We start from the raw sequence: 26,044 nt of genomic DNA, 5'->3' as shown, positions 1-26,044 counted from the left end.
GTAAATAGGTTTAAATGATAACAAACTTACATGTTTTACTATTGTTAAACTCACATTTTATTGTATTTAATGCTTAAAGAAATATATATTACACAACACAAGTTTGCGTTTTAACATCGTTATTGATTTAAGAACCGATGACTGATACTGTTACAGACATCGGTTCCCATTTTGGAACTGATGTCTGGTACTCAGTAACATATCGTTTTCGACAAAAAATCGATGTCTGTATATTTTAGTGACATCGATTTCCATTTTGGAACTGATGTCTGGTACTCAGTAACATATCGTTTTCGACAAAAAAACGATGTCTGTATATTTCAGTAACATCGATTTTCATTTTGGAACTGATGTATCTGTATTACTAGACATCAGTTTTTATGGTTAAAACTGATTTCAACTTTATATCTAGACATCACATTCTATAAAGAGGATGATGTCCACAAAACATATAGCTGCTGTTATAAATTGCAATTTCGATAGTTGACAAGAGTGATTTGAATATTGGGCTATTACAAGGATGATGTCCACAAAATATATATCTGAAATCATCATCCTTAACAGTTTACAAAATGCGCAAAATAAAACCCCAATTCACCTACTACAAGGCTAGCCTAGCAATTAGTATTCATGTTTGTTCATAATTGCTACAAAAATATTAATTAAAAGCTAGCCTAACTCAAAAAAGAGGCTGGCTTTCCCAACTTCTTGAATATAAGCAACCCCCATTACACCTGACAATCCTGCACATCATAGCACAATACTCAATCAAGAGGATGCCAGCACAAGGCATGTGATAAGCGACTGCTAAGACACTACTAATCAAGTGATGACTATACTGGCCATGCTCGATTATTCCATAAGTAATATTTATAACCATTAAGCAAGCATTAGGAATTTTGCTAACCATGAACAAATCATAGCAGAAAACAAGGGCATCTTAAACTGAGAGTAAAAGCACTTTAATTTGTTCCAAGCTTAACCCCTTTGAACCTAAGGTTATGCATGAAAGACCTAAAACTACTCCAATGACACCCAATCTTACAATGCTATATTACTACCTACAGTAAGACTGACAGCCTATGATCCCTATGAAATAAGAAATTCATAAACCAGCTGTGTACAATAGTAAAAAACTATGAGTCACCTTGAGCTGTTCTTTCAACTGCAACTCTTGTTATCAATCAGAAACTTAACTTTAGTTGCAAAACACATTAATAACAACTGAAAGAAGTATAATTTGATTTGTAGAACACAAGCCATAGTCGGTATAAAATATAAATAGCATCTAAATTCAAAAACACTTTCAAGGTCAAAAATACTACAACAGTTTATATCGGGACAAGATTACAATCAACATTCATTCAAAAACCAAGCTTCAACAAACTAGGATTCAAAAATAAAGACAATAAAAATTTTATGCAATAGCAGTTCATCTACATTAAGGGTTTTACACATGTAAACGAGAACTAAGTAAGATCAGGAGAGATTAACAAGCCAACAGAATGTAAATCCAGTTTATCTCAAGTATAGGAAACAAAACAAGCTATTATAATAGCTTTTAATTGTACACTAACCGACTTGTTGGGGAAGAGGACACCACTCACATACTCATTTTCAAAGTAAAATCCAGAGGAACCTTGCCACCAGGCAAGCAAAGGTTCCCAAAACCAGTTGATGAAGGATCTGCACATCTTTCAGAAGAATTAGCAGGTAAACCAGTAGCGATTGAGGATTCAAGGGCGCCCATTCCTTTCATTGCTTTACCATGGTAAGATGAGTATAAAACTGTTAAAGCATATTCTTTGATTATCTAGATAACATGAATGTCACGAAATATATCATATCAACAGATCCAAAGCCAGATTACCTATCATTACCGAAGAAATCTCAGTAACACTACGGAAAGTACTTTGACTACAGTTTTCATTTGCTTGGCCAGCTTTAGCTACACCTTTTTCCGTGCTTTGAGCTGCAGTCTCTGGCCTGTACAGATACGAGAGAGAGAGAGAGTGATCAATACGACACACAAATGTGCCTACCTTTTATAAAATATACAAGAGTTACTGAGAGTATACCCCATTTGTTGGTGCTTTCTCTTAGAAGCCAGACTAGAGCAGGCAGAGAGATTCTTAAGGCTGATAGGTGGCTCCATTGAAATACTTTCCTAGACAGAATAATAAAGTAGTTTTGCAAAATACCATCTGAATTAAAACAAGAGAAAAAAAAAACATTGCCGGAAAAGAGATAGATAACATAGGTAAGAAAATGTACCTTGACAGTTTCCTTTCCAAATAGCATTCTGGACCTAGATTTCTTTGCAGGATATACTTCATCCATACGGATGTCATGATATCTAGGATTCCTTGACAATCTGGTTTCTTAAGCCCATTGTCTGACTTACTGCTGCTAAAAAAGAAAACAAGTTAGTAATTTACAAACCAAAACTACAAAGAAGTTAATAACTCATGTTTGTGGACACTTTGACAAATCTTACTTTGCAGAACCAAGCAAATGGGCTGGAGACTCATCCATAATCTCCACAGCATTCATCCGCTTCAACTGCTCTTCCTGGCATGCAAACATTACAAATGAGAACCTTCTTAAATATTACAGCCTGTTATATGATGCCCAAAGCTTCTTGAATATACACTTCAATCTAAATCTTCAGTATGAGCACTAAGCTATGTATTAAGTTTTCTCTACAATAGGCAGATGTAGCACCATGGCACACCAGTTTCTTCGTGATATGTATTGCATACTGAATCACCTGTCTATTACCCAGTGCCCATTCCAATTAATTTGGAGTCCTGGGATGGGAGATCCACTAAAACTGTCTTGACATTAATCATAAATGTTTACGAGCAAATAACAAATAGTACATTGAGTTGGACAGTTTACAATTGATGAGTGCTAACGTTTCCAACCAAGAACAAGAAAAGAAAATAGGCAATACAATCAATAAGTTTTATCACTGAGACAATGAAACAAGATTTCACTATCAAGAAGAACAAAGCCGCAAGTGAACAACTATGAATAAAAAAACTTACTCTCAGTTCTGTTGCCCAGATATGAACCCAAGTTTGTAAATCACACACATAATCTTGAAATCGAAATGAATACTAGAGCCCACCCAAGTTTTTGAATTTTTATTGAACCAAGCTGAAAGAGAAATCGATTTGAGAGATCAAAAATCAAGAAAGAGAAACTAGCCTTTTCTCACCAAAATTCTTTCTGTAGTAGTTCAGTAGAAGAGAAGTTGATCATACCCTTCTTTAAACCGTACGAGCACGAGGATGAACAGTGTCTCTACTTTCCGATCTGGAAAAAAAAAACAGTTAAAATAAAAATATGGAAATCCAAACACAGTGCAATGGGGCAAAGAGACCAAATCTAGAGAAGGAGAAAAGGGAATTACATCCCAAGTAGTGGCTCCGTCCCTGAGTGCAGATGATGATAGTGTAGAAGAATCGAGTCAGATCGGATCTCAAGCTCGAGGTCTGGAGAACGAGATAGGGAACTCGGGGTCAGAGAGTGAGGCAGGGGAACATGGGGTGAGGTCTGGGACTCGGGGTCAGGTCGGAGGCGGCTCCAGTCGGCTTGGGTCGGAGAAGGAGGTCGGGGACTCGATGAACTTCAGCTTGGAGAATGATGAGGTCGACAAGGTGAGCTGCTGAAGTCATTAGCTAGGGTTCGATAGTTTTAGAGAAAGCGGAAAAAAATACTAAGTGTGGGGGGAAATGAAATGATTAGTCCCCGCGTTCTCAAATTTTAAAACTTTCGCGTTTTTTTTAAATTTTTCGAACAAAACTTTTGTCATCGTTTTCTTTGCTGACTGATGTCCATAATAACAATAGAAATCGGTTTCTTCACAAACTGATGTTAACATGATTTTTAACATCAGGTGCAATCCTGACCGATTTAATAGTGGTGATGTCTAATGACATTATTCTAGTAATGATAGTTACACTTTGAAGCGTTTTCCTTAGCGGCTTGGCAACAAGGTGATGAACTCGTCTCTACTATGGTGGTGGAGCGTCCTTGACTTAGCGCCTAAGAGCTTTGTAGATTGATGGATGGATGGTAGTCACGGTCTTGTAGGTGATAGAAGTTTGAAGAGTGAATTGGGTAGAGTCTTGGAATAGTTTTTAGGCAAGGAAGTGATAACTAAGGAAAATGGAGAGGAAAATGGTGAGGCAAAGAAGATGAAATGGATGAAGGAATGTGTTTCTAAGCTAGAGAATAACTAAGGAAAATGGAGAGGAAATGGAGAGACAAAGAAGATGAAATGGATGAAGGAATGTGTTTGTAAGCTAGAGAATGAAAAGGAAAATGGAAAGGAAATGGAGAGACAAAGAAGATGAAATAGATGAAGGAATGTGTTTCTAAGCTAGAGAATAACTAAGGAAAATGGAGAGGAAATGGAGAGACAAAGAAGATGAAATGGATGAAGGAATGTATTTTTCTTCTTTGTTGTAGCCTCTATTTATAGGCTACCAAACAAAACTATTTGGCCTTAAACAAATGATGATGGGTTAGGTTTGAGCATTTAAACATTAATGGAATTTGTTAGGTTTGAATATTTAAACACTTAATGGAATTTGTTAGGTTTGAGTCACTTTTTGCTCATTTTTCCTTCAATTAATTCTCCACCAAGACTTCAGATTTTTCCCGTGACTTCTTCATATGAAATGATCCACCATGAGTGTAGATCATGCTGTCAAATTTTCAGAATTTATTTCCATGCCTTTGGGCCGGAATGGTTGTTGGACTCCTTACAAGTCCAGTTTTCCAGTTTTGCTTCTGCAAAAAATTGGCTAACTATTTGAAGACCTTCCACTTCTATTTGGCTCTTGCACTCTTCATAAAAAATATTTCTTAGGATGTCTATAATCGATCTGGAAGGTTTCAGCTCATTTGAAGTTCATTTGGTCAGGTGGTCGCTCCTTCTTCCTTGCTTGGCTTGGTTTCTCCTAGCCGGAGTAGGAAAATGTGTAAAGTTGAACTTTTTAGTGCATTTCCATTTTTCTCCATCATTTTATGGGCCTAACACTTATTTCATCATCATCTACTCCAATGTACCTAAAAAATAGAAATTGAGTTAAAAATCGATTCGTTAAGGAATTAACTCAGCAAAATATGAGGAATTAACTATTAAAATACAACATTAAAATGCTCCTATCAGGTACCGAGGCTTAAGTCCTCATTCTACCCTTCCGGGTACCAGAGGCCCAAGTCCACATTCGACCCTTCCGGGTACCAAAGGCCCAAGTCCTCATTCTACCCCATCAGGTACCGAGACCCAAGTCTTTATTCTACCCTTCCGGGTACTAGAGGCCCAAGTCCTCATCCTACCCCATTGGGTACCGAGGCTCAAGTCCTCATCCTACCCCATTGGGTACCAGAGGCCCAAGTCCTCATTCTACCCCTTCGAGTACCGAGGCCAAGTCCTCATTCTACCCTTCCGGGTACCAGAGGCCCAAGTCCTCATTCTACCCCATCGGGTACCGAGGCCCAAGTCCTCATTCTACCCTTCCGGGTACTGAGGCTCAAGTCCTCATTCTACCCTTCCGGGTACCAGAGTCCCAAGCCCTCATTCTACCCCACTTGGTACCGGAGGCTCAAGACCTCCAACGGTACCCAAAGGTTTACTTTAACTTTTATGGGTTAAATTGGGAGCACTGTAGATTAGCTACCTACAGCGTAACCCGCTCAAGACATCTCTTGCACGGGAACTTGGGGGACTCCCTACAGGCACACCAGTATCAAACCTTGTGACTAAAATATTAAGTCCCCACCCAAGAAACATCTTGAACGGGAACTTGGGGGACTTGTACATACTAGGGAAGTCTTCACTAGGTTTGGCACTATCAACTGGGGCCCATCGGGACTCTCAGGTACTATGTCGTGGGCCGGGTTCACAACCCACCATGGCGGGATTCATATGGGATGTCACCCCGGGCACCCAGGGCTCGGGACATGGCTAGCACAGCCCATCTGATTACACAACAGAGGGCTGATAAGGCATCAGGAGAACAGCCTGCGTCCCACATCGAAGATAGGGGAAACTCCTTTCCCATGCTAGAGTATAAAAGCATCAGTACAACTACCTTTTATGGGTAATAACTCCTCTATCCACTATTTACTTGATTCACTTACATATTAGTTTCTCACTCAGGCATCGGAGAGGCGTAAACCGTCTGGTACGGTTTACCCCTCTAACGATGTGTTCTTGGTTCAGGATTTAGGAGTTGGATCGGTACCCCAGGCGGTATAGCATTCTGTGTGAAGTACCCGGAGAAAGCCACCAGAAACATTGGGGTATACTGGTCGTCATAAACCAACGGTTAAATATCTGCTTACTTTTAAATTGGTGTCAAAATAATCCCCTCAAAGCTTCAGGTTTGAGGTTGACCCAGATTAAAACTTTATGATAAATTTTCTATATATTCACTTAAGACTTATGGCTCGAGTATGCACAATTAGAACTTCATGTTCTAAGGTGGAATGCTTTAAGCAGGCATAAAGAAGAATGTATCAATCGACATATGAAAATTTACTCGAAACTTCTAGTTCGAGTTGACATAAAGTCAAATAAACTATAGAATGAATTATATGTGTAATCGAAGCTTCAGGTTCGTATTTTTTTTCTTCTATGAACTGCAAGTTCCAAGATTTTGTAATTTGAACTTCGGGTTCAAATAAATTTGGTGCTCGAAACTTTAGGCTTGAGGTGACTAAAGTGAATCTTCAAGTTCACTTTTAACTAATTTATATTTTATACTCAAAGCTTCGGGTTTGAGCTTTACTGTTAGAACTTCAGGTTCTACTATGAAATTTTGAACTTCTGGTTCAAAAATATTACATTCGAAATTCATATGTTCGAGATATAGGACTACTGGTCTGTATGAGTAAAAAAAGATTAATTTAAAAGTACTGTAATGAAAGTACATAACAAAATAGAAAAATTGCAGGGAAAATAAATAAACAAATAAATAGTGGAAACTTCTGGTTCCGTGAATGAATAAAGTACACAAAACTTCTGGTCTGCTTAACTTTACAAATATGATAATCTTGTGTCTTTCCTCTAATTGCACAAGAACATAATATCAAAATAAGGTGAGGAACTTCAAAATCACATTGTCGTGCGGAGGAGGGAACCCCAATACCTAAAAATTTTGAGGAACTTCTTGCCCTCTTATAATTATTGGGATAAAAAATATGTGAGTTCATATACTCGATTATATAACTCTGAGGATCTTCTGGCCCTCGTAATTGCATAAGTTCTAAAGAGCTTCATGTCATAATTTCAATTTACATTTCATGACCCTTGAGGAACTTTAGGTCCCCCATATGACCAGGGATCACTACATGTGGTCATTGTATAACTTTGAGGAACTTCTGGCCCTCGTTAAATGTATAGGCTCTGAGAAACTTCATGTTGCAATTTTGATAATATAACCCTCTAGAAACTCCAGGCCCTCATGTTATCGGATCAAGAAACTTTAGGTCTCGATCTATTTTGATCCACAACTAGATAAATATAGGGTTTATTATATCAATTTCTCAAACAAATGAAATCCATAGATTAATAAAAAATATACCTGGATTTCAAAAGAATGTACCCATAATAGAAGACAAAAATATATTGGTATATATGAAATGTTTGGTAGAGCGTGCTTTGCAGTGTGTATGCAGACACAAAAAAAAAAAATGCAATAATATATTTGTCAGATGTAATTGCTTTGACTACCCTTAACAAAGGGTTGAAAATTTGGGAACTGATTAATGATCGATAATAAACGGAAAACAAAAAAGGTTATTCATATTGGTGAAATGTGGGCCTGTAATAGCAAATATCAAATTGAAACCATAAACTTACGAGCAAAGGATCAGATTGCTCATAATTATCTCATGCATATCAAGTAAATCAAAGGATCAGATTGCTCATTTCACGACATTGGGAATAACAAATTGATAAACCAAACAATGAAAATTAAGAGTACTGACAACGGGTTGCTAAATCCAATCGAACCAAATGATTTGATAGCAAGTCAGCAGCTAGCCGTCCCTTAATCAAGAATTCAAGATTTGTTAGGAAACATTCAATGCCAAAAAAAAAAGATTTGTTAGGAAACATGGTAATATATCCAAATCAAAACAATTTGTTTGCATAATTATATAACCTGCGAATCAAAAACATATATAGGTTATACAAAATCAACCGATATAATTATGAAAATTAAAACTCATAGATCATGAATCATGGTCAAAAGCAACAAACGTTGCGCCAAGACATCTTAGATCATCATCGAGTTTTTAAGAAAAAAAAAAAAAACAAAATATGCTGATAACGTGTTATAAAGTAGAGAGAAGATGGAGAGAAAATAGATGGGAGGAAGTAGAAGTGTTATCATTCTGTCTCATTAGCCTCTTTTATATAGAGGTAAAGTTTACATCAAAGTACATAACTAATAAGTATTTACATGGACATCCACATAGATAATAATATTTACAACATAATATATATAAATACATATGTATATATAACATATTCAAAATTTGAAAATATATTTTAAGACTATAATTTAGTCTAGACGGGTTGGAAACAGTTGATGTCACATCGATAAATAGTAAAGAAATCAGGACTAAAATTTAGCCCCCGGGCTATTTTTAGTTCTTGGGTTGGAAAAGACCTAATCTAACATAAAACCCAATAAAACTCAATAAAACATTTATTAAAATTCAATTAAAACCCAATAAAACGTTTATTAATCCCCGATAAACACTTTTTTTTTATTTACCTTTTTTGAAAAATTGGTCTGAAAATAAATAAAAAGAAAAAGAAAACACTTCATGGCAAATCTAGAAAAAGGGAAAAACTTAAACATCATAGAATCATCATCTTTCCAATACATGTAAAAAACCTACATGTAGTGATTAATAATACATCAGCAAAAAACAAACAAGGCTCACATACTGAGTCAAATAGGAGTTCCATGTCTCTTTCAATAGAGATTTTTACAACTAATTTTATTCAAGCATGCATACATTTATACATAATTGCATATTATGGCTTCACCAGGCCCGAGCCGACATGAGGATAGATGCCATAAACCTGACAAACTAAGCATGAACCAAATCGCACAATATGGCTTCGCTAGGCCATGAGCCGGAGTGAGGGTAGAGGCCATGAACCTAACAAACCAAGCATAAAAACGGATAGGCATCTTATTATTGGCAGCAACAACACCTCAAGCAAAAAATGAAGACGAAGACACAGATAAGATACTCCTCGGTTAATATTCAATAGGTATAGGGTCAAAACCCTTGTTAATTGATGCCTTGACAGCATCAAGTACTAGCTGTGTCTTCCTGCTAAGGATTGGCCATTTCTTCTCAGGTGTAGAACCACTTTTAACAATCCCTACCAAGCGAGAAAACTCTGTTACCATAAGAGCCTCCTGTGGAAGATCTGTGGTAACAATGTGATCACTTGGCGGTGGTACCCAACTGGTCACAAATTCATCAAATCCAGTTTCAGAAGCTACAGAGAAAGAAGCCTCTTTCTCTCGATGAGGGATAACAAAACCATTGGCATGTAACGTTCCCTTTGTACCAATAGCAGTTATATCCATTGTCAAACTTGACAAGAAAGAGCAGTGGAAGGTTCCCACTTTTCCATCTTCCCAGTGTAGAGAAGCTCCACAAGATAAAATCACCCCAGCTTCATTCAATATAGGGCCACGCAAGGCAACTACTGTCTTTGGCAGTTCATAGTTATTAGCCCACAGGATTGCCCTGATGCAGTACCACCCTGCATCCCCAAGAGCGCCATGAGCATCAAGGTCTGGCTTCACGCGAATATCATTCTTCAGGAAATCAGGATCAGCAGCAAATGTAAAGCAGGTGTGTATCTGTGGCAAAGAAAGAGACTGTCTTAAAGAAAATAGAAGAAACAGAGATTGAAATACATTAGCTGACACAGATTGAAACTCCTCTAATCTCTGCCACTGCAATTTGAACTTCTTCTGCGAAATATATATTTGCAGCAATTACTATGCCACCAAAGGGTCTAGGTGATTTTCAGGTGTAACATTACTTATGAGTTATGACATGAACTGTCAAAATCTTTAGCCACATAAGAGTAGACATGAATATCAATTAAGTTTTTAGAAAAATTACCAATTCATTTCAAACCATTTAGCAGCATAAACACAGAGGTAAATTTTTAACTGGTTACAACCGAGAACTTATCATCCAGCCCTTCATTGTCATCCCAGTTTTAAACCTAACACCACGAAAACAGTAACCAACACTCTTGGGGTTCATTTCAGATGTTTAACAACATTTAGAAAATTTGAATGAGTAGGATATGGGCAGATGAGAATGTTCTTTGGTTATTGTCCTGTTCTATTTTTTATGCAGATTCAGATAACATACAAAAGGATATGAGTTACAACTTTGCTCCAAGCCATACCATTTCCTATTTCCTTTTTCTTTTTCCCCTTCCATCTCATTTTACTCCCAATCCTTTTCCCTCCTCTCACGCAACTAAAACCCCACATCCTTAATCACAATAAAAAGAAAACCATAGTACACTGAATATCTCTCCAGTTCGTACTAGCAACCATGATTTTCCATTTAAAGTGCATGTTCAAATAGTAAACCCTCATTAAACCTCATCCTACATCACTTTTCCAATTTTTTTTTATTTCTTTTCCTTGCAAATTGTGAACAGCTGTTTAGGCAACTGGCACTCACCAGACATGAATAACTTGTCCCAATCACATAAACAGGCGATTGTTAGCCTTAGTTTCTTGTAAACTTGACCCAATCACATAAACAAGCGATTTTCAAAGTCCAAGCTTGTCTTCCCCCATAAACACCACATGGTCATGATCCACTAAGCAACCCAATAGTCAACCCTGCCTAACAACACAATTGGCTACTTACTACTCGCCAGCGTTGAAATTTGCCTTCATTTTACGAAACTAAGCATGCTCCCTAAACAGTTGTCTATCCTTGTAAAGTAGAAATTACAACCCATCTGAATGAATAGAAGATAACACATACCGTTGTGAGCTGACCAAAACGGTTGGCATCAGAGAGAAACTCCCACATCTTGGCAGTCCTGGGATGATGCATCCACATGGTACCGTCCATGAGCTGCACCCCATTGGATTCACAGGCCTCAACGATTCTGTCAAACTCGGCCACGTTCAGCGCGACGGGCTTCTCAAGCAAGATGTGCTTCTTCTTCTGGGCCGCGACAACGGCCCACTGGATGTGCAGGCTGGTAGGGAGGGGGACATAGACGGCGTCGACGTCAGGGTCGTCCAAAAGGGCGTCGTAGGAGCCGTAGATTCTGGCGTTGGGAGGGAAGTTGTTGGCCCTGGCGAACGCGGTGGCCTTATCAATGGAACGACTTCCGACGGCGTAAAGAGTGGCGTTGGGGGCGAGAGTGATGGCACGTGATACCTTTCGGGCTATTTCGGCGCAGCCCAGAATTCCGAACCGGATTGGTGATTCCGCTGACATTTTCCGAGGCTGTGGGAGTGGATACTGGCTGGATAGTTTGTCGGTGCTTTTTTGTCTCAGAATTGTTGTTTTCTTGTCACAATACACTAAGAAAGAGTGTGTTCGCGTGTTTTTTTTTTTTTTTGGTTACAGGGGGGCTGAAGCCCAAACAAAGAAAACAAAAAAACACAGAAACTAAACAGCCAAGGCTGTTACAAAGGAACGAGACCTCACTAGGCCATCAATGTCATCTAAGACAGCTTATTTGCAATTTGTGAGGGTCGTTCTAGCTATATACGAAATTCTTGATTAATAATAAGATAAGTAAATTTTTGGGGGAACTTCATAGAATCGATTTATTGAATCGGTTATTATTCTTGACTAGCATAAAAGAGATAAAAACTGGAGATTTTCTGTGATTAGTTGATATTAAAAATATATAATTAAAATATATAATTCAAGTAGGCAAATTGAAAAAAAGATGGTCTAAGACAGCTTGAGTAGTAAAAGCTGGATTGGTATTGAAGCTGTAAGTATCTATGTTAGTATGTTAGTGTGTTTATTTTTATTTTTATTTTTTATTAGATAAAGTCTTTTGTGAGTCGAACTCACAACCTCCCACTTTTAAAGAGGAGACTATACCACTAGATCAAATGGTACTGGGTATGTATATTCTAAATATATATATATATATATATATATATATATATATATATATATATAGGGAAAATTTCAAGAACAATACATGAAGTATGGCCCGTTCTAACCTTTCGTGAATCAACTTTTGTTAAAATCAAAACGGTACATGACTTTTAAATCTCGACCCAATTTTGGTGTATGCCGTCAACAATATCGTTAACCTTATGTAATTATTCATTTGTTGAAGGGTAATATTGTCACGCCCCGAATTTTGAATAATAAATTCAAATCCGAAACATGAATAATTACAATTACAAAATCCAAATCTCGAAACTTCGAGTTCATTATTACAATTCACTCTCACAAGCAATATTGTAAAGCTCAAATGAGCATAACACACCTCACAACGTACAATTGCTGTAAAACTCTAACAATTGCTCTAACCGCACGATCACCGTCCTGGTTCTCCTGTCCTGTAGGATTACCCGCTACACAATTTGAATAGTGTACCGGGAGTTGCAACAACACAAAACCCGGTAAGCTTTTTACAGCCAGTATGAGTAAACAAGAAAGAACTGTTGATTTAATAAAATACATTTCCTTTAACTCAAGTATAGAAATGTAGAAACATCACAATTACAATGATCACCACAAAACCACTTCACTTTCTCACTCTCTTATATATATAAATATATATATATATATAAATATTATACACTTATGAGTCACTCCCCGTTACCCTCATAAGGTCACTCAACATTTGGCAGACAGACTAGAGCTCTAACTGATCGTTTCCACCTACCCGGCGCGAGGGCGTGGTTCACGATTTAATGCTATTAGTTTCCACCTACCCGGTACAAGGGCGTGGTTCACTAATAGATGCCATGGTCACCCCCGTGACCTATTGATCTCCACAGATCAATATATCTCAACAAATCAACAATTTATTGTTTCTCAACAATAAATTTAATACCTCTCACAATATTGTTGCTTTTCAACAATAAACTCAACACAACCATAACAGTACATAATATCTCACAATTTCAACAATACATATTATTTCACATAAATAATATATATATAGATAGACATTCACACAGGAATGCCCATTAATACCAACTATAGTTCACACAATGACGACAAAAAATAAATTAATTAAAAGTACTCGGTTCGTAATATGAACCACGTGAGGTTTAGTCACCTCGATAATCCCGCTGCGTCTTCAATTCCGCTCAAAATACGATCCATAATCGTCCACTAACTCAAACCGTCAATCACCTAGTCAGATACGATCTTAACTTAGCAATCATTCATAAACCACACATATACGGAAATCCAACGGTCGGATTCTAATTTAATGATGATCCAACGGCCAGATCGAATTTATATGATGATCCAACGGTCGGATCCTCACGGATCGCCCTTAGGATCATCCTCCAAAATTATCACGAAGATCCAACGGTCAGATCTTCTTGAATCACTCTAACAAACATCTCCTCAAAATTATACGAAAATCCGACGGTTAGATTCTCACGAATCGCCTTCCGAATCACTATTTCACAATTATACGAAGATCCAACGGTCGGATCTTCGCCCATGACCACACAAAGCCACTGGGACAGTCATAAGATCAACATAACAAAACTACAAGTCCATCGGACGGTCCGATCTTCACAGATCACAAATCGAACGATCGAAATCGATCGAAATCGTAAAATTCATAACTTAATCATACGATATCCAAAAATTGCGTATAATATATCGAAATGATCGTATTGAAATATAGAATCTGAAAATGTACAGAAACCATATTTTTGATCCCCGGAGGTGGCCGGAAAGGCCCGCCGGAGTTAGTGGCAGAGCCGCCGCCAACCACCACCAATGGTGTCGGGGCCGGGCTGCTCTTCTTCCTCTCATCATGCTTAACAACTTTCATAACTAGCACGAAGTCTGAAAATGACCGGAAGGGGTCGAAAATTACCTTGAACAGTATGAAGGTGGCCGGAATTTTCCAGAAACCGGCGAGAAACTGCAGAAAACGGCGAGCTCCAATTCGACGTAAAAACGTCAATTTAAGGCTTCGATTCCTTCTGAATAGTTGTTAAGAAACTCAAGAAGAACTCACTGGTTCAAGAATCACAGAAAAATATGGTCTGTAGCTCGAGATATACCGATCGAAAGCTTCTGTGGTCGGAAAAATTCCAAAATTTTGCAGAATCCGGCAAGGCTCGATTTCGACGTCAAAGCTTCAATTTCAGGCCTCGATGCCTTCTAGAGAGTTGTTAATAACATCAAGGGGAACCCACTGGAAAAAGAATCAATCAAAACGATGCACTACAGCTCGAGATATACCGATCGAAAGATTTTCGTTTCGGATTGAAAACTTACCGAGCTCCGACGAACGTGAAACCGGTCACTCTAGGTGCAATCCTCCTAGTATGATGATCAGCAGGTTGAGGGGAGTTCATGGAGCCAAGGATCGGAAGTTTTGGTGGCCGGAGCTAGGAGAAAACCGGCGTTGACCAAAATCGAGCTTAAATCGGACCGGGCTTGCCGCCGCCGCTACAGGCCGCGCCGCCGTGAAAGGCTGCCACAGACAGGTGCGCAAGGACCATACGAAGCCAATGGAAGAAGTTTGGTGAGGATCGGTGGCCGGAGGAGGAAGAAATCGTCGATCGAAGTTTTGGAGGCGATTTCCGGCGGGGAACTAAAATCGCAGCCGATTTTCCAATTTTGGAAAAATCTGTTTTTATTTTTGGAAATTTCCAAAAATGGAAGCTTTATACTAAATTGGAAACTTTTTCAAAAAATCATAACTAATTCATACGAACTCCGATTTTTGCGTTCCGCATATGCACGCGATCGTATCGACGAGCTCTACAACTTTCATAAAGAAAGTTTTCCCAAATTTTGAACGTATAAAAAGTCAACTTTCGCGAGCCCCTAAATAACGTTCGTTTTTTCGAAAATTAATCGTTCGAACTAATTCCACAACTTCTCCGAGCCTCGTACTCGCTCCCACTATCGTGAAATCATTTCTAAAAATCCACGGAATTTAATTTGGATTTTTTTCGGGGTATTACAATCTACCCTCCTTAAAGAAATTTCGTCCCGAAATTTAAGCGTAAGTCAATTCCTCTCAATTAAGGTTGACCTAATCATCGAATCTCTATCAATCCCAAAGTTGTAGTAATCTACAAAGCCACAGCCCTTTGTATAAAAATACATTCCTATGGCCACTAAATCCTTTCGTCACGATGTAAATTCACAAAACAACTGCTCAACATCACTCCACATCAATTACACAAAATCATCACGTGGATCATCACAGAGATCATCACTTAGATCTTCACTGAGATTATCTCATAGATCCTCACATAGATCATCACCCTGTACTGGCATACAAGCACAGTAAAGACTCCCACAAAGCGTTTCGCTACTCCATTAGCATCACGGTAAATCTCTATAGTAAAACTTAAGCATGCACTATTCTACACAACAATAGAGATGCATCACTCAAAACAAATCATCCCCAAAAGTACACCAATAAAATATGTCACCCAGTGATGATGACGTGGGCTTGCTCAATCCTTGGGCTAAGCATTAGGGCTGGCCAATTGGGCCGAAGGAACCGAACCATTCACATTTCGAACCGGCCCGAACCAATTTGGGTTTAACATTTGGGCCTACCATTCGGGCCGAACAATTGGGCTTAACATTTGGGCCTACCATTCGGGCCGAACAATTGGGCTTACTATTTGGGCTTACTATTTGGGCCTACCAATCGGCCCACCGACTTCCAACTCGGCTACGGTATGAAATTGTACATACCGTAGGTATACCGTATATATGTATGCATACCGTACAGACCGTATATACGTATGCATATCGTACAACTGTATATACGTATGCATACCGTACAGACCATATATACGTATGTATACCGTACATACCGTATATACGTCCGTATATCAAGCATATACGAGATCCAAAAATATTTGTAAGAGGTAAGGTTCGAACTCCCGACCTCGAACACGAAGGTTTTGCTCCCAACCACTGAAGCAAGAGCTGCCTTCATTAATATATGCCCACGTGTTATATTTATTATGTCATAAGCGACATAAATAAAATAACGGGGAAGGCAAGATTCGAAACCTCAACCTGCTGCACAAAACTTTTGTCCCCAGCCACTGGAGCACAAGCTGTGCTTAATATAATGTGTACAAATGTTATACTTATTATGTCATAAGCGAACATAATAAAAATAAACGAGAGGCAAGGTTCGAACCTCTGACCTCTTGTACAAGAGCCTTGCTCTTCAACCACTAGAGCACCAGCTGCTCTCGTTACTATCCATGCAACTTCTTTTATTTATTCTATCATAAGCGATAGAATAACAACAAACTGTCGGTACACTCCACGTGCCACGACACGTCTCTTCCGTGATTTACGGAAAGCAAATCACTTTCGGCTAAAGCTGTCTGCCACAGCGTCTCGAGGTTCGGCCTGTCCCCTTACACGCTCAACACGCGCCAACAGCTTTTCCGGGTTTCGGGGCGACTTTAATCCAACGCGTGGATTCAAATTCTGAGATCGTTCATCCAACGGTGGAGATCTGCTCACCTTGTTCTATAAATAGGTGCATTCTGGAGAAAAACTGTTCACTCCAAAAGAAAAGAAATTTTCTTCCGAGCTCAAGTCTTTCTCTCTCAACTCTTCAGCCTTTCTCTTCTCAAATCCTTTCTTCATCAATTTCGATCCTTCTCTTCTGATCTTCTCTCCCATCTAGTTGATTCAATCCCATCTTTCCTCTGAACTTTCAGATCTTCAATCTTTTCCTCCAAATCTTCAATCCTTCTTTCTCAGATCTTTTCTTCCATTTGAAGATTCGATCTCATCTTTCCTCTGAGAATCTCAGATCTCCAATCACCAGTTCAACAACTCCAATCCTTCTAACAAAATCTCCCTCAAACACTAAACCATGTATTCCTCGATTTTCACATCCTCTCACTCCATGACCCAAGAGCCACGAACTCTGCAACTAATGGAGCTCCAAACCCCGCAACAAATGGAACCACAACAACAGCAACCAACAGAGGAGGGAGGAAACACCCAAGCAGCTGGAAGTAGTGCCAACATGGATTTCTGGCGAAGCCGTACCAGGTGGATTCCTACTCCAGAACAAATAAGAATCCTCAAGGATCTTTACTACGTCAAGGGATTTAAGTGCCCAACTACAGAGCACATTCACGAGATCTGCCTCCAGCTGAACCAGTATGGACATGTTGAGGGTAAGAACATTTACTTTTGGTTCCAGAACGTCAGGGCTCGAGAGAAGCAGATGAATAGGTGTAATCAGGCTGCTCCAGTGCCCATGGAAACTAGTTCTCTTGGTACTGGTGGATCCATTGATCTCAATTTTGGGTCCACTGGTTCTACTGGTGCTGGTGGATCCATCGACATCAATTTTGGGCCAGCTGGTGGATCCATTGACATCAATTTTGGGTCCACTAGTTCTACTGATGATGGTAGATCCATTGATCTCAACTTTGGTTCCACCTATTCTACTGGTAATGAAGGATTTCTTGATTTAAATTTTGTTTCATATTCTTCCTCACACTTCAACACTAATACCAGTACAACTCTTTTGGCACAACAGGAGGACAAACATCCCTGCAACAACGAGGAGGAGATCACCAGGAGGTTCAAACTCTTCCTCTGTTCCCCGTGCACGGCGAGGACGTCTTTGGTAACCTGAAGGCTACTTCCGAGGAAGGTAGCGCTTTTGGTTACTATTCTGGTGGCTCAGGCGGTTACCACAGTGGCTCAAACGTTTCTCTTGAGCTCAGCCTCAATCCATCCGGAGCTGCTGACTAGGCTTAGTATAGCATGGTCCTCGTTTTCCTTTTTTTTTTTTTTTTTTTTTTTTTTTGTAATGTAAAATCAATAAGATGGTGTGCATGTTTTCTTTTCTTTTTGTTTAACCAACAACAACACCAAGGATCGAACCTTGGTCACCCAATACTATTTTCAAAACCATAAACAACTCTACTGCACACATCTTTCATAATGATGCAATAAAAACAATCACTCAAAAAGAATCCAACAATCAATTAAGTCGCATCGAGGTCTAGCTAGTATCCTCTGAGTCAAACCAAACACAACAATTTCATCGATAGGATTAGGGATTTATAAAGCTAAACACATCCTGAGTTAGCTAGGAAAAACCCACGTCTTTAGAGTTACTCTTACAACTCTTATAGAATCTCGATAATTCCATCTATCAATTGCTTCAACAAAAACTCACCACAATTCAATCCCTAACATTTAGCGATTCAGAATTCGAATCAAACTCCATATCACATAGTAATTCACTTGAACCACTATGGATACCTAACAAAGTCACTAAAATCAATATCCGAAATTGCGTTTAACTATATCACCTAAAATCAATCACCAAAGGCACACACTCTCATCCAACATCATTCACAAGAACTGATTCTAACTCTCCCAATTAATTACACCAAAATCAACTCCATTGCAAAACTTTAAGTGTCCCGCCTACTTAAACTTAAAACACACAACAACTTCAAATTCACTGCAGTCCATCTCCATACTATGATCCAAAACTTAAGAAAACTAGTTCACCACACAAAGGCCACAAAATTCAATTTCATTCACTTGAACAAAACTATATTCACAAGTCACGGTCAGGTCATCAACCCATGGTGTTCAAATGAATAAATTTCAAATCCAGTTTTCCTTGTGAATCGTAACGTATCGTTCCAAAATGATGCAAGCAACATCAACCACGTATATAAGACACATCTCGCGAACTCAATTCAAATTCCGAATCACCAAAACTACTACTAATTCCAATTCTACCAACAATCCTGATTCTGAAGGAATTATAGTACTCAACGACAACCCAAAACAATGGTCTCTCATCTCTAACCATCGAGCACAAAATAAAATTCTTGTCTCGCACCTTAAACTCTGCTTAACAACTTACAAGCACAAGGAAGAAGTAACCACAATAATTTCTTCCCTAACCTCAACCCTACTAACAAACTCCACAAGGACATCTCATTACAAAACAAGATATCTATTATTTGACATGTACATCTCATCCAAAAACATATGTACGTCTAACTTAAGAAGGTAAACTTCTATCAATCAATACTCGTATCCACACTAGGTACGTGCATAGATCCACATCATGCCTTCAACCAAACACTTCAACAATCAAAAGAACCTCATTTCCATAAAACAATCCTCGTTGACTTAACAGAGTTGAATCAAGAGGTTCCTATTCCTCAAGGATTGTAACTCGCGGCCACTGAACTTATTCCCATACGAACCTACAAGACAACTGTAAGGTTCTAAGTACAACCCCTTCGAATATCCATCACCTAAGGAGTATAGTATGCTTGGCTAATACTTGTATAACACTTAAAACACAGTATAAGTCAAATACAAATTCATATTAACCAAGTCAATACTATAGGGAAGGTATTCACGTTCCTAAAACGACCTAGCGGCCTAAACAACTCCCAACACTCACGCATACCCAATGACTTAGCCAATACCGAAGAGCACACGATGGGGATCCGCTGCAGCCGGGCCATCACTCGGAAGGTATTGACACATCACCAAATATGCACCTTACGCTCTGATACCAAACTGTCACGCCCCGAATTTTGAATAATAAATTCAAATCCGAAACATGAATAATTACAATTACAAAATCCAAATCTCGAAACTTCGAGTTCATTATTACAATTCACTCTCACAAGCAATATTGTAAAGCTCAAATGAGCATAACACACCTCACAACGTACAATTGCTGTAAAACTCTAACAATTGCTCTAACCGCACGATCACCGTCCTGGTTCTCCTGTCCTGTAGGATTACCCGCTACACAATTTGAATAGTGTACCGGGAGTTGCAACAACACAAAACCCGGTAAGCTTTTTACAGCCAGTATGAGTAAACAAGAAAGAACTGTTGATTTAATAAAATACATTTCCTTTAACTCAAGTATAGAAATGTAGAAACATCACAATTACAATGATCACCACAAAACCACTTCACTTTCTCACTCTCTTATATATATAAATATATATATATATATAAATATTATACACTTATGAGTCACTCCCCGTTACCCTCATAAGGTCACTCAACATTTGGCAGACAGACTAGAGCTCTAACTGATCGTTTCCACCTACCCGGCGCGAGGGCGTGGTTCACGATTTAATGCTATTAGTTTCCACCTACCCGGTACAAGGGCGTGGTTCACTAATAGATGCCATGGTCACCCCCGTGACCTATTGATCTCCACAGATCAATATATCTCAACAAATCAACAATTTATTGTTTCTCAACAATAAATTTAATACCTCTCACAATATTGTTGCTTTTCAACAATAAACTCAACACAACCATAACAGTACATAATATCTCACAATTTCAACAATACATATTATTTCACATAAATAATATATATATAGATAGACATTCACACAGGAATGCCCATTAATACCAACTATAGTTCACACAATGACGACAAAAAATAAATTAATTAAAAGTACTCGGTTCGTAATATGAACCACGTGAGGTTTAGTCACCTCGATAATCCCGCTGCGTCTTCAATTCCGCTCAAAATACGATCCATAATCGTCCACTAACTCAAACCGTCAATCACCTAGTCAGATACGATCTTAACTTAGCAATCATTCATAAACCACACATATACGGAAATCCAACGGTCGGATTCTAATTTAATGATGATCCAACGGCCAGATCGAATTTATATGATGATCCAGCGGTCAGATCCTCACGGATCGCCCTTAGGATCATCCTCCAAAATTATCACGAAGATCCAACGGTCAGATCTTCTTGAATCACTCTAACAAACATCTCCTCAAAATTATACGAAAATCCGACGGTTAGATTCTCACGAATCGCCTTCCGAATCACTATTTCACAATTATACGAAGATCCAACGGTCGGATCTTCGCCCATGACCACACAAAGCCACTGGGACAGTCATAAGATCAACATAACAAAACTACAAGTCCATCGGACGGTCCGATCTTCACAGATCACAAATCGAACGATCGAAATCGATTGAAATCGTAAAATTCATAACTTAATCATACGATATCCAAAAATTGCGTATAATATATCGAAATGATCGTATTGAAATATAGAATCTGAAAATGTACAGAAACCATATTTTTGATCCCCGGAGGTGGCCGGAAAGGCCCGCCGGAGTTAGTGGCAGAGCCGCCGCCAACCACCACCAATGGTGTCGGGGCCGGGCTGCTCTTCTTCCTCTCATCATGCTTAACAACTTTCATAACTAGCACGAAGTCTGAAAATGACCGGAAGGGGTCGAAAATTACCTTGAACAGTATGAAGGTGGCCGGAATTTTCCAGAAACCGGCGAGAAACTGCAGAAAACGGCGAGCTCCAATTCGACGTAAAAACGTCAATTTAAGGCTTCGATTCCTTCTGAATAGTTGTTAAGAAACTCAAGAAGAACTCACTGGTTCAAGAATCACAGAAAAATATGGTCTGTAGCTCGAGATATACCGATCGAAAGCTTCTGTGGTCGGAAAAATTCCAAAATTTTGCAGAATCCGGCAAGGCTCGATTTCGACGTCAAAGCTTCAATTTCAGGCCTCGATGCCTTCTAGAGAGTTGTTAATAACATCAAGGGGAACCCACTGGAAAAAGAATCAATCAAACGATGCACTACAGCTCGAGATATACCGATCGAAAGATTTTCGTTTCGGATTGAAAACTTACCGAGCTCCGACGAACGTGAAACCGGTCACTCTAGGTGCAATCCTCCTAGTATGATGATCAGCAGGTTGAGGGGAGTTCATGGAGCCAAGGATCGGAAGTTTTGGTGGCCGGAGCTAGGAGAAAACCGGCGTTGACCAAAATCGAGCTTAAATCGGACCGGGCTTGCCGCCGCCGCTACAGGCCGCGCCGCCGTGAAAGGCTGCCACAGACAGGTGCGCAAGGACCATACGAAGCCAATGGAAGAAGTTTGGTGAGGATCGGTGGCCGGAGGAGGAAGAAATCGTCGATCGAAGTTTTGGAGGCGATTTCCGGCGGGGAACTAAAATCGCAGCCGATTTTCCAATTTTGGAAAAATCTGTTTTTATTTTTGGAAATTTCCAAAAATGGAAGCTTTATACTAAATTGGAAACTTTTTCAAAAAATCATAACTAATTCATACGAACTCCGATTTTTGCGTTCCGCATATGCACGCGATCGTATCGACGAGCTCTACAACTTTCATAAAGAAAGTTTTCCCAAATTTTGAATGTATAAAAAGTCAACTTTCGCGAGCCCCTAAATAACGTTCGTTTTTTCGAAAATTAATCGTTCGAACTAATTCCACAACTTCTCCGAGCCTCGTACTCGCTCCCACTATCGTGAAATCATTTCTAAAAATCCACGGAATTTAATTTGGATTTTTTTCGGGGTATTACAAATATGGTATTTTTACAGTTTCTTCTCTCTATCTCTCTCTCGACTCTGGCTTTCTCTCTCTCTCTCCCACATACCCAAGTACCCAACCCTCTCTTTCCCCTTTGCTTGCTCCTAAGAGACATTATATGTCATCTTCTCTTACAATTTCAACCCCAAAGTCAAAGTTGGATCATCTCACAATCTGGGTTTTGGGGGCCTTGTTCTGATCTGAAAAGGGTTTGCTTTTTTTTTTTTTTTTTCCTTTATATGAAGTCTTAAAGTTGACAATGGAAGTGGGGATGAGGATATCGACGAGTCATCGGCTGTGCTCTGGCCGGCGAGCGGTGGAGAGGAATAAGAGGGCCGCCGAAGATGGATTCGTTAATAGGGTCAAAAAGTTTCAGGTACTGGCGAACGTAGGTGTGGGGGCGAGTTTGGAGTCGGAGAAGGATCAGGTCCGTGCGGCGACGATGCTGAGCTTGGGCAGCAACGATGGGGTTGATTAGACAAGGGATGAGGTGGAGGCAGCCGCCGCGGAGACTTAGTCCAGGCACTATTGGGTGAGTTTGGTTGAAATTTCTATGGTTTTAGAGTTCAACGAGTTTTGGTGGACTGAATTGGATTGTATGAGCATGATTTTAGGGGTTTGGTTCAACTTCTAGTTGCTAATTTTGTGGAAATTGGGGTTTGATTAGGGATTGTAGATGATCAGGGGAGCGAATTGTAGTGTTAATTGAGTTTGACTATTGTTGTTGGAGAGTTGACTGATCGGAATTTGCTCGATGCTACCACAGAACCAACCCTTTCTCTTCCTCCATGCCGCAACCACAGACTTGGAAAGTGTGGTGGTTGACTGCGGTGGTCAAAGGACGATGGTAGACTGCGGTCAATAAGAGAAAGGCTGGATTTTGGATTGAAGGAGAGACTGAGGGAGAGAGGGAAAGTAGGGTGTGACTGATTTGCCCTTAAAAATTTGACGGAAGGTACACTCACTAACGGAATCCGTAACGGCATGTACTTAAATTGGGTAGAAATTTGAATTTGATGTACCGTTTTGATTTTAACAAAAGTTGATTCACGAAAGGTTAGAATGACCAATACTTCATGTACTGTTCTTGAAATTATATATATATATATATATATATATGAATAGAAATAATTCAATCACAAAAAATTTTGTAAGGAAGCTGTCTACATTATATGGTACTTTCATCCAGTGGCGAAACCAACAATTGATTCTTGGAGGATCGAACTAGTGTTACCTGAAAAGCGGAACGTTGCGGTACGGGTATGTAGTACTTCAGTCTTTATAGTACGTGGTACGCTAGGATATTAGAATGGGTAAAGAGGTAAAATTATAAATAACATAAAATATTCATTATCTCTTTTTTGTTTGGATAAAATAATAGTTATTAACTTTTGATTTCAAAGGTAATATATAAGAACAAAAATCTCTTCCGGAAAAGGAAGAAGATAAATCATTCTCTAAAAAATAAAAATAAAATAATAAACCTAAAAAAAGAAGAAGAGGATAATCAAGCCGAGCCAGAGAGTTGCAGAAGATGGAGGAAACATTAGATTCAAGAACAGCAGACGGGTAAACATCAAGTTAGATGGAGGACCAATAAGGGATCGCTCAACCTAGCGATCTGGGTTGCGAACGAACTGCGATTAGGTGCGTCATTTCCAGATCGCAATTCGCCGAGGAGATCAGCGTTTTCGATAACTATGGACCAAACAAATAGACAATTATAAAGATTTTTTTGTTAATCCAAATCATAGTATTTTATACATATTTTTTACAGTACGGATGGTTCTAAACAATATTTTGATTCTCAAATAAATAATATATAATGATCAAATCTAATTAAACGAGTTGACATTGGATCTTAATTAGTAATAACTAAAAATGATGGCAAACCCTAGGCTCTCCCTAACGACGTTCCCTCTTGCGCTGATCCTAGCCCTGCTTCCGAGCGGCAACAAATACAGCGGCTCCGGCCAACCAATCTCGGGACGCCTATGTCTCATCCCTCGTGATGGTGTTTCGAATTCAGCATTGGTTGGATCGCCCTCTTGGGCTGGTTCCTCTCCATCTCAGCTTCTCTAGTCGCGGTGGGGTTTCTGAATCTCTTTCAAATCCTGTCGGCAGCCATATCTTTGCTTGCACCAAGGCTTGCAGTGCCCTGAACCTGATCTTCAAGGTAGTGACGGTGTGGATTTTAGGCATCCGGAGTTTGATTGGCTCGAGTAGGAGACTACCGTGACGAACTATGGTGCTGTGCTACCAATACGCAATGATGCAATCGTGGTTGTTACTAGGCTGATCACGGCGGCGAATTTTTGGGATGGGATCGATGCTTTGGCGCCGGTATGGCTGAGAACGGAATCTTCTGAGACTGAGGATGGCGCAACCGTGACGATGGCGGCAAATGGCAATGCTACTGGGCTGAACACCGGATTCCGCTACTATTTCTGGTGGTTGTGTTGGCAACAGGGGTCTCCGATGGTCCGACGAAGTCGACTTTGGAGTGCCTGGAGATGGGTGGCCATATCAATCTGAGCCTTCATGAGTTTGGGCTTTGGTGGGGCCCACTTCACCATGCTATTTGGTTTTGGAGCCCTAATCGTCTTTGGGCCGATTTTGTTGGGATCTAGATGGTCTAGTGGGAAATTGGGTCCTTTCTGGGCTCAATTCCAAGCCAAGCTCTTGGTTGGGCTTGGGGTAATGAAGATGCATTCTGGACGTGGGTCTTGGGTCCAGGATAACTACTGGGTTTTTATACCTATTCTTTAGTTAGTTTTTTTGTTACTAGCCTATTACTATGCTTCTTGATCATAGTTGAATAAGCTTGCTTTGTATAAGTGAGCATGAAGTGTCAAATGAATGGTCTTATCCTATGTATCACCATAGTGTTTATTCACTACAACTTCTTGTCTATCTGTACATGGTATTGGAAAGATATGTAATGGTCATTCTGGCCTTATCCTTATATTAATGAAAATCTCTATAATGTTTTTTACTAAAAAAAATTTAGTAATAACTACACTAAAATATTCAATGAATTTATTTTAAGAAAATTTCAAATTGAATTGTTTTGAATTTAGTTTTGTATCAAATGATGGGATCATTTATAGAAATTAATTATTTTTACTTAATTGTTTTAGGTAACTTATATTAATTGGGAAGGTAAGAAGAGTATTTTTTTTTTTTTTTTTACATATATCTTCTCTCTTTGTTCCTATTTGTCTTTTCATATGAGTTGACTAAGTCTAATAACAATTGAAAAAAGATGGAGGTCCAAATATCAAATTTGGAGGTCCAACTAGAACCACCCATTTTATAATTGATTTTTCTTTTTTAATCACTCCCACATCGGGTTTCAATTTCATT

General features: G+C 39.2%; 2 protein-coding genes across 16 annotated transcripts; both read right to left on the bottom strand.

Annotated features, from left to right (window-relative positions):
- Positions 1–524: 524 nt before the first annotated feature.
- On the bottom strand, positions 525–3,723 carry LOC133740200 (uncharacterized). Of its 15 annotated transcripts, none has more exons than XR_009861073.1 (9): positions 3,419–3,723; positions 3,270–3,321; positions 3,051–3,162; positions 2,498–2,571; positions 2,275–2,406; positions 2,079–2,167; positions 1,871–1,986; positions 1,578–1,686; positions 525–743 (listed from the first exon to the last, which is right to left on the bottom strand). XR_009861073.1 is itself a non-coding variant. In XM_062168134.1 (9 exons), the coding sequence occupies exons 5-9, from the start codon at positions 2,338–2,340 to the stop codon at positions 670–672; spliced, it is 495 nt and encodes a 164-aa protein (XP_062024118.1). In that variant the 5' UTR covers positions 2,341–2,409; positions 2,498–2,571; positions 3,051–3,162; positions 3,270–3,321; positions 3,419–3,723; the 3' UTR covers positions 525–669. The 15 variants fall into 15 exon arrangements, 13 of the variants coding, with proteins under 13 accessions (XP_062024118.1, XP_062024112.1, XP_062024109.1 ...); XM_062168134.1 differs by having other exon boundaries at positions 1,612–1,761; positions 2,275–2,409; XM_062168128.1 differs by having other exon boundaries at positions 1,578–1,761; positions 2,079–2,162; positions 2,275–2,409.
- A 5,160-nt stretch (positions 3,724–8,883) lies between these two features.
- Positions 8,884–11,705, bottom strand: LOC133737013 (uncharacterized oxidoreductase At4g09670). Its single transcript, XM_062164644.1, has 2 exons — positions 11,077–11,705; positions 8,884–9,917 (listed from the first exon to the last, which is right to left on the bottom strand). Exons 1-2 carry the CDS (start codon positions 11,539–11,541, stop codon positions 9,300–9,302), a joined length of 1,083 nt encoding a protein of 360 aa, XP_062020628.1. The 5' UTR covers positions 11,542–11,705; the 3' UTR covers positions 8,884–9,299.
- Between the last annotated feature and the right edge of the window lie 14,339 nt (positions 11,706–26,044).

The sequence above is a fragment of the Rosa rugosa genome, chromosome 3 (assembly GCF_958449725.1).
Source record: "Rosa rugosa chromosome 3, drRosRugo1.1, whole genome shotgun sequence".
Taxonomy (NCBI): domain Eukaryota; kingdom Viridiplantae; phylum Streptophyta; class Magnoliopsida; order Rosales; family Rosaceae; genus Rosa; species Rosa rugosa.
This window is presented reverse-complemented; position numbering and strand designations above follow the sequence as displayed.

What these genes read in the sequence shown, in the direction of transcription:
- LOC133737013 (XM_062164644.1), bottom strand. Translation starts at nt 11,541, where the DNA reads ATGTCAGCGGAATCACCAATCCGGTTCGGAATTCTGGGCTGCGCCGAA. An exon ending in GTTTTGGTCAGCTCACAACG is followed by an intron (nt 9,918 to 11,076) that starts GTATGTGTTATC and finishes TCTTTGCCACAG; the next exon opens with ATACACACCTGCTTTACATT.
- LOC133740200 (XM_062168121.1), bottom strand. Translation starts at nt 2,553, where the DNA reads ATGAATGCTGTGGAGATTATGGATGAGTCTCCAGCCCATTTGCTTGGT. An exon ending in GATTTCTTCGGTAATGATAG is followed by an intron (nt 1,762 to 1,870) that starts GTAATCTGGCTT and finishes ACCATGGTAAAG; the next exon opens with CAATGAAAGGAATGGGCGCC. An exon ending in GGATTTTACTTTGAAAATGA is followed by an intron (nt 744 to 1,611) that starts GTATGTGAGTGG and finishes TATGATGTGCAG; the next exon opens with GATTGTCAGGTGTAATGGGG.